We start from the raw sequence: 9,721 nt of genomic DNA on the forward strand, positions 1-9,721 counted from the left end.
GAACCCCTAATATCGCAATTACGGTCGCTACTTTGAGGAGTTTTGTTTTTCTTGTACCGGGTCAAGGCCCGAAACGTGAAGCCAGGAACTCTAACGAAATGGAGGTAAATGGGGTAACCCGTTTTTATGTGATCCGTGCTCGTTTCACTGCCGCAAAAGATCCTCCAACATGTTTATAAAACTCGACGTATTAGAGGTGTTAAAAATCGACCTGAAAATTCACCAATCCTTTCCCAAAATCTGCCTTTAAATTGCGAACAATAGCACCGATCAAAAGTTAAAACTGGAAGGCGACCATCAGTTTTTAATTAGAAACGTTTGATTGGGTTTTATATGCCGCCGATCAAATAAAATCAAACTGTAAATAGAAGAGTTGAATTTGCGTCTGGATGGGTTTCAAATTATGCAGATGGAGGAATAAGTTGAATGGAGATTGGAAGTTTTTGAACGAAAGAATGCCTTTTGTCAAACAAAACAATTAAAGCTCCGACGCTGATTTGAATTTTATAACTTAATGCAGGGAATAATTGGAGTTGGCTTAAATCATGCATTACGACTCGATTCCAGCAGCGTTCAGGTCTAGTAAAATTGGTGGATGCGCCGGGCAAATTTTTTTTAACTTTGATTCAGATAACGGCAGTTGATATTTTTGTTAAAATCGTGTTGGTTGGAGCCATAAAAATAAAACTCCGTTTAAGATTAACATCGCCTTTACGAGTTATCGATTTCTCGAATTGGTTCAGAAAATTGCATCGGAATTGGCCGTCACTGTGCATTAACATAACTAACGCTAACCTAACGCTTAGCCTCATTTTCCTAATGCATTCCATATACGATGTAGTTTCAATGAGAGTCAATATCCGCTCATCCTCCACAAACAAATTCTTCAAGCATTCCTGAATAATTTACCCCAACTGACCGCAACAGTTTACTCCTCATTAGCACCATTTATGCATCAATGAGAGGACAGTGTATGATTGCCGAGGATTATGCTAATTATAGATTTAGGACATAGCAAGGTCCAGGACTTTGTTCAATGAAATTTTTGAGGAAAATTTCTTTGTCAAACAATCGTGATTTCCCTACGCTTATTCTTTGGATTTTCCCATTGTGTGGACTGTATTGTTATGCAGCAGTGGACATTTGAGTCGTTTTAATGATGTGGAAACATGACAGTGCACGAAAACTTTTAAATCTTTTATTACAGTCATTTTGTTGTTTGAGTTGCTTTCGGCTGATTGAATATTTTTACTGCAATCGAACTAATGGCGTTAAAAATCGAATCACAAAAACAACTTTTTACTTTACCTGATGACAAACACTGTTGTTTCCCTCAAAGCAAAAATTCACCAAGCTATAACCGTTTTGTTGGTCATTTAGTGACCACACTCAGTATCATCATGCGTGTTCAGGAGCAATTTTCTTTTCAGAGAATTGCACACTCGTCGAACCAATTCAAACTCTGGTTCTGACAAATGGGGTATTTAGCTATAGGAAACTACGACGAGTAAAGTGTTGTGAAACTTGACGTAAACTCGATTTAATTTAAGAAAAACAAACCATGTGATGTATGCCGCAGACGGATTTACGTCTTAAATCGCTTCCACTATTGAGGCGTTTCCAGGATTAACGAAATTGCGTACTAGAAGCTAGAAGCTGGAAAGTAGCCAATTGTCTGAAATTTCAAACGCCGCCGACTATTCGCTTGAATCTCATCCAAAGCTGCGGAAAATTAATATTTGCGGAAAAAATTAGGGACATATACAAGTCACTTCCATTTGGCTGCATGCAAGTTTTAAAAAGCGACTTAAATTTTCCATACGGCTAGTTAAACGAAACCACATGCACTAATTTAAAGCAAACACCTGTGAGCTTATTTCGTTTTACTACAAATTTCGTCCATTATTTAGAAATTAAAAACTGAGCCAAGCGGAGAAATAGCCGAAATCCAGTCACGTGCTGGTTCTATAACAGCAAATTAACTTCCTTTGTTAGTTTTAGTGGTTTAGTAGTTTGTTTGATTAAACCACATACAAATTCTGTCTCTTTTGTTTAAACTTTATTCCGCAGACGCTAATTTCACGTGCCACAAAAATCCCCACTTGCAATAAAAGAGACTGACAGAATATTTAATAAAAGGAGATCCTTTTCAATTCAAATAATTACGAAATAAACACGAGCGAATTTCAATCTCGATTGCGATTAAAGACGGAATCTCAAATTTGAATCGAACCGACGCATCCAATAAAAAACCCTTATTGTCAAGTCTATTTTTACCCAAAGCGCTATTACACTATTCCTGCTGGAATAAGCAGCAGGGGAATTTAATTTAAATAAACACAGAATCAGGCGCTAATCCCCGTGTTACAGTTATTTCATGCATTTCCGGTCAGCACAAAGCTTTAAATTTTTATTAAATGCGCTTTTTCATCCTTGCATGATTTGCAGAATTAAAGGGGTTGTACATAACTGAAAAGTTCCAGATATTGATCCTTCAATTCTGGAATGAATTATTAAATATTAAAATTGGGCCGAGATGCACTCTTCAAAATTTCCAAATTATGAATTAACTATGAGCCCACAAATTGGAACCTTTTGCTAAAATAAAAAGTTTGTGTACTTGGAATAGCTAATTAAATGTTTAACAAATAGAAATTGGAGCAAGAGTAAGTTAGTTTTGTGAACAGTCGAGAATTTAATTAATTTTACTGTTGATGTTTGTCAACAAGGTATTGCAAGAAGTGAATGGAATTCAATTGTAGATGGAAAATACATACACGACATTTCTTGCTGTTATGTTGTGATAATACAAAGTGGAAAATAGTGTCATCGTAGTTTAGTTAGTTGAACAAATTTAACATAGAGCAACTCTATTAAATGTAATCGTAAACATAAATACCTGCCTTCGACTGGTATTCATTAGTGCTTGAGAACCAAGTAATTAGATTTTATCGAACTGCTCTAACGGTATCACTGAGATGTAAAAAGACCAATTAGTTAAGAGTAGTAGCAACCATAACATTTAGTAGTCATTAGAGAATAAATCCGAAGCAAATTAAGCCGCCCTAAAAGTGGCTATGAAATCGCCGTTTCCATTTGAGCCCCAAATCGTAATTAGTGCATTTTTGCCAAATTGCTCGGCTTGACACATGAAAAAGCTTTTATGTCGAAAAGTTGAGACGCATCTCAGTACAGGAAGTATAAAAGATAATTTCAGAAAGGTAGGAACATACCCGTGCAAATTAATCCACTGCAGACTTCGCAGCTCTTTGAGTGCGAGGAAAGGAACACTGTCTAGTTGATTATAGCTCAGATCCAACGAAGTGAGGCTTTTCCATAACGAACTGGAACAAACACATTACGGGATGATAATTTAATAACTAAGGCGGGTGTTTGGGAATTTGCAAAAATGGACTGGTTAATTAAATTTTTAACCCTGATCTACTCTATCATACATTTCGGAAAAACAAAAAAGACTTGTTAAAACATCGAGAATTTGCCGAATTCACTCGTACGTCGTAAAAACGGTCCCTACATGCATTTACATGTTGAATATTGGCAAGTTTATGTAAACTAGTTTAATTTAGCTTCATGTCGCAATCTCGGCTCTATTGACAGTTTGGAGGGACGTCCAGGTCGTAAAGAGCAATAATTCAAGCGGAACGCCACTAAAAATGATCACAAAATCGCAGAGAGGCCGACTCTGCTGAAGCAGCAGGACTTTTAAGCGGTCTCCTGCAACATGTCACTCGAGATCTCGATATGAGTTCTAGGTAATATACTGGGCCGTCAAACGTCTTTAGGAGGGACGTTCACATGACTTGTTCAGCCAGACGCAAACAATAACACGGGAAGAGATGAGAAAAATCGGAAGTTCTGTGAGAAATATCCCCAATTAATTTTACGAAATAATTGAGAAAATGGGAAAAGTTGAAAGTAACTGGATCGGCGTATTCGGACAGGAAGTTTGAGAGGATTAAGTGGTCGCGTATAAAAATCCAGAGGTTGTTTATTTATTGAACAGAATTCCGCCCTTGTTGCCATCCAAATTGAACCATTTTCTGATACAGACTTTTATTAGGCATTATTCGTGTGTGGCGCTTTGTGGCTTTCGGACTGCTGTATACATTTTCCTACTAACCAGATTATCACTAACAAGACTCTTTCCTGGACAATAAATAAAAATTGCAAGCGAAACTTGTTTTCCCGATTCATCCAAACTACGGAGATCGAAAACTTAGGATGTGAAACGACGTACAAATAAAACGGTCCCGTTCTCGATAGTTCCGTTATTGTCACCAGAGGAGCAGTTGTTCCATTACCGTTCAAGTTTTCAGAGCAATGAATTTATAAAAATAGTTGTAATTAAATAACGGTTAGCACGAGGCGAATAAAAAAATATAGGCAGATAGAGCAGTAAATTCTCAGTAGTAGGTGATAAAATAATGGAAAAATTATATCCTAAACTATACTTAAAAAAATTTCAGATGTTTACCAATTTGCACTCTACCTCATATTTTTCAAAACGCTGCGAATACGGTTACAGATCCAAGAAAAATGTCAGGAAGAAAGTTGTAGGGAATTAAATTTTCTTTAAAAAAGTCCGCGAGACCATATCACTATCTTTAACTGTTTAGGCCCCAAAGTCATTCAAAAACGCTCAAGTGACGGATTTCTTTCATTTTGCCGGTGGTCAAGTATTGGAAAGTGAATTTATGCCTAAACCGTTGAAGATAGAAATATGGGGTTGCTGACTTTTTAATAGAAAATTTAATTCTCTACAACTTTGTTCCTTACAATTTTTTTGTATCTTCAACTGTATTCGCTGCGTTTGCAAAAATATCAGGTGGAACACTAATTGATAATTTTAAGCGATAATTTTTCGGACTATCGCCTATTTATCAAAATGCTGGGAATACGGTTGTAGATACAAAAAAATGTAAAATTCAAAGTTGTAGAGAGTTAAATTTTCTACAAAAAAGTCCGCGACACCATATTTCAATCTTCAAAGGTTTAGGTATAAATTCACTTCCCAATACTTAAGGTAATCTGTCGCTTGAGCGTTTTTAGGGCCTAAACCGTTGAAGATAAAGATATAGTCTCGCAAATTTTTTAAAGAAAATTTAATTCTCTACAACTTACTGTTGAACATTTTTCTTGTATCTTTAACCGTATTCGCAGCGTTTTGAAAAATACGAGACGAAGCGCAAATTTTAAATTTTAAATAATTTTTTTCTCATGTTTGTCATGAAAATTTAAGTCGTCAGCTTTTCTCCGTTTGTTGAGAATGCAAAGCTCAACATTTCTGCATTTTTTTTTCAAATAATTAGTGAATTGGATAAATTTAAAATAATTTAAAACGATTTGTCACCTAGACGTTGTAACGTTACTCTGCCGGACTGTTTTTTTTGGGTTTTTTCCTAAGTTATAGTCCTTCGTAATCCAAGCCAAAGCTTAGAGAAGCAAGGTAAAATATTTCCATTTTGGAAAATAATCACGAATAAATTAAACGCTACCAGAAGTGATTCTAATGCTACTGAATAAATCACCTCACATACAATTTATAGCCACAATATATTTTGGTTTAATTGTCAAAACATCGTTCAATATTAACACTAATGGCGGAAGCTACCCACAGCATAAAATATAGATAAATTTTCCAAATTGGGTGGCGTTTGCTGTGGAATAAATATTTAGGTAAATGCAGTTCCGTTGATAAAGCTACTAATCGCTTGATGTGTTGGTGTCCATCAAGGAGAGACGTAAAACTGTTTATCTTTGCAATAATTGAGTAATAAGCGTCGTCTAGTATTGCAATCTGCTGCGTCTACAAACCATACCGTCGTTCGTAATTGCCTCGCAAAACCGTGATAACAATCTGTCGTACAAAAGTAGGAAAGCGAGAATAAATTGGATCCAAATATTTATTTTGGAACGAACACTTAATTGGGTTTATCTAGGTACAAAGCGAAATAAATTAATTAGAATAGAGCGCCATATCGATGCCAAATGAGAATTTTAATTAGTCCAGTTCATGCAAATAAAAAAAATGAAAATAAAAAAATTGAACAAAATTTGTTTGTTTTTTTTTTAGAAAAATACTTTTACTTAAAAGATGCATAAAAAGTAAAAAATAATGATGTCTACCAAGAGAGAATATTTGATAACCGATATACCGTTAATGTTGGTATAAGTTCCGGTATGTACATATCGAAAACCCATTTGTAAACATAACATAATCGTTAAAACCCCATTTAACCCCACATAGAATTGCATTGTCACGCAGATTACGTAAGCATGCAAAATTTCAATACATTGGGACAACGGGAACCCTGTCAAATTTGGCTCCGGAAATATGAAACAGACAGACAGAAAACAAAGCAAGTTAAATAAAAGCTTAAAAAAATCAGTCCTTTCCCAAGTGTAAAACACGAAACCGGAAACGACCCTAAAGCAAAACGTACGGCTATAATAATTTCCGTTGCACTAACATGCTAAAACTATTAGATAAAGTTAAATTTTCGAGTTAAGTCGGCAGTTTTTCCACCGAAACGAATGTCCAATAATTCTCCTTTAAGGTTTATTTCATGCAAAGGAGGCCAAAGCTGGATAAAACTTGATTTTTACATGGGGCTATAGACCTGATTGCCGTATTACGCAGCCACTTTTCGTTTTATTCCACTAAAGTTATTTCCGATGAGGGAAGTATTTTGCGGAAAAAATTTATTACCTAACAGTGGCGTAACTTACATCGTTTTGATTTATTTTACACGGATATAAAAAATCGAAAAAATAGAACGACATTTATGTCGCCGTTATTTGAGGGCTGTAATTTGTTAGACCGCCGGAGGCGGCGTTTAGGAGTTAATATCGAACTGTTTTTTATTACGTACTAATTTCACTCAATGAAATACGGCACTGCATAAGCAAATTAGGTTCTGCATGCAGTGTCGTAACTCTTAACAATAATTTGGTTTATGACAGAAGACAAGTTCGCACTTAATACGTTCCTGGTAACGACTCGAGTGCGGAGCAATCTAAATTTGTATAAACTCTGTTTCGGTTTCGAAAGAAACGTCCATAAATCCCAAACATCTGATAATTTTTAAGTTTTACTGCGTGTAAATTATCCCCACTCCAGGTCGCAATTTTACTACCAAATAAGTCGCCAAAGCCTCTATAGTTATGTTACATTTTCATTATTTATACTCTTTTTATTATTCATAAATTATGTTTTATTATGCTAATGCACGTACCTAATTGACGAAAGCGGGCAAATTTTTCTTTTCCCCTAGCGCATAAATAATAAAACGTGAATAAACAATTTTTAATTAAGACAAATTTTGGCTTTTTAATTGCTCGATTGGAAATGAGTTGTCATTACCATGCTGTTGCCAAGATGTAATTTATGATTATTTTATTAGACATTAATGACTCCGTTACACGAACAATGTGTGGCGATAAGTGCTAGATAAAGGAATGTCCCAAATAAAGCTCGTGTAATGTAGTTTTTACTGATAGCGAGCGAATCGATATCGTGAAAGAGGAAATTTATTAAAGCTTAATCGGTGGATATGAACATAACATAAAATGGATATAGTCGCATTTATGACACGTTGAAAAATTGCCGTTGTAAAGAATTTTTCCATCAAACAAACCAAAAAAATTAAATCTGGTGCTAAGCACAATTCTAACCCGGCGCATCCACCAATTTTGACCGGTCGGTCTCTTCTTTCAATGACGCCAGTTGAGCAATAAACTTTATGATTTCGCAGTCATTGTGACCTACTGAAGAGGTCCATTTCCCGATGTGAACGCAAGTTTTTGCTGATGTTCGATGAAAAATGACAATACTGTGGAGACATGAATTTTTATTGGAAGAATTTATTTTCGGTTTGAAACCGAAACTTTTATCTGTCTTTCGTCGTGAATATTTAATGAACGGCAATGTTTCACAGCTTTTTGTGAATTAATCGTAGGAAAAATGCCACATTGTTTTGCAGGTAATTTGCTTAAAACTATGTTTAAATAAATTAGACTTTGGAGAGTGTTATCTTTGTGACACAACAAGGATAAATAGTAATAGGATTAACTGATGATATTTGGGTACGAGACATTTGTATAAATGATAAATTGCATGCAGTCATCCCTGGAGTTGGTAAACAACAGTTGCAATACGCTGAAACTTTGAAATATCGCACCGAAATAGCAACTGCATTGAAATTTTTGAAAATTATCTCTCGACTTTGTTATTTTTTATGCCAGGTAACCTTATTTCTCCGGTCACAATAAACCATTGGATCGATAAGTCTGGGTTAGCCCAAATACTTGGCAACTTGAAAAGTTCTTAATAGGGGATTTGTTTCCTTCGAGTGCAAATCAACAAACCTGACTGGTGTACAAATTTACTAAAAGTGACAAGAATTTTTTTTTGTTACAGGATCATTAGATCTGAAATATCAATGTTCTACTTTAGTGATTTTTTATTGTGTTTTTTGCTTTAAACGAAATATTTATTCCAAGAATAAAGTTATCTAATCACGTTTAGAAACACGCAAGTAATAAAACTCCAGCTTACTTACATTACGAAAATTGCTCGTATTATAATGTATTTGAAAGTATTAAAATAAAAATAACGATGAAGGAAGCAATTATTTAAAGTACCGTTAAAATACGTTTTCCCTATTTTGTCCTTAAATAAGCACAAGATGGGAGTATATGGCGTTTTTTTGTAAAGTTGGTAACGGTGGCGATGACCTATCGACCACTTAATGTCAAACATCAAAGACGTAATCGGGGTATATGTTATAAATTATTCCCTTAAAAGGAGCGCTTATGGCAAAATAATAATTTTAAAGCTTTGACATAAAGAGGATTACATATGTTGGTAGAGACTCATTTATTGTCAATTTGGACGTAATTGAAAGTTATTAAGTTGCAAGAGAAGGGGGAAAAATCTATGCTTTCATTTTTGATATTTTGAAGCTGTCGAAGTTTGTAATAAATCCTATTTAATATATTTTCGGAATTTGGCTCAAATCGTCCACACATCACCCTCTCCTACCACATTCACCTGTGTTAAGTCGGCGTGTAAATAATCCAGCCGTTGTTGGATCATTTTCGGGTGCAGCTCCAGATGGAAGCCCATTAATAACACGACAAACAATTAAGTCATTGATATCCGTATCCGGATCGGAATACCGGCAAAATGCAATATACGGAATTTGCATCAGTCTGAATAACTAACGAGATATGAGTTATGTGTGTAAATTATCTGTTTGATGTCAGGTAATTACGGAGGAATTAAGTTCCACATGCTCGCTAATGAGAATGAAGAATTTTATAATGAAACTTTTACGCTGTAAATGATATTTCACTTTACCTGTTACGCTATTTGCATAATTTTAATCTCGGCGAAATCGCGGCATAAATCACCGACAATGATTTAAAAGGCACTGCATTTTCGGACAGGGAATAATGGGAATGATTTTCATTTGGGAGGCGAGGATGATGACTATCTGACGTGGAGGTGCCGAGAAATGTCATTAATTTTTACGCCGGCTCGCATATTATTGTGCCAAAAGGGGAAAGAAAGGGTGGGCTGGGAAGTAAATCTAGCGTTTGGACGATTTATGGGCCAAAAAGCACAGATGCTATTTAGTTGCGCATGTTATTTTTTTATCTTACAGGCTCAGTTTTTTAGGTACATTATACCATTGTT

At 35.3% G+C, this 9,721-nt stretch overlaps 1 protein-coding gene across 6 annotated transcripts in view; it reads right to left on the minus strand.

The window, feature by feature from the left end:
• Nucleotides 1-9,721, minus strand: part of LOC664309 (chaoptic-like protein) — a 140,751-nt gene that overhangs the window by 8,239 nt on the left and 122,791 nt on the right. For all 6 annotated transcript variants that reach the window (XM_015977882.2, XM_064356513.1, XM_015977881.2 and 3 more), the window contains one exon: nt 3,234-3,344. In XM_015977882.2, the coding sequence (XP_015833368.2) occupies nt 3,234-3,344 (111 nt within the window). The remainder of the gene's footprint in view (nt 1-3,233; nt 3,345-9,721) is intronic.

This window comes from Tribolium castaneum, chromosome 1, assembly GCF_031307605.1.
Source record: "Tribolium castaneum strain GA2 chromosome 1, icTriCast1.1, whole genome shotgun sequence".
Taxonomy (NCBI): Eukaryota; Metazoa; Arthropoda; class Insecta; order Coleoptera; family Tenebrionidae; genus Tribolium; species Tribolium castaneum.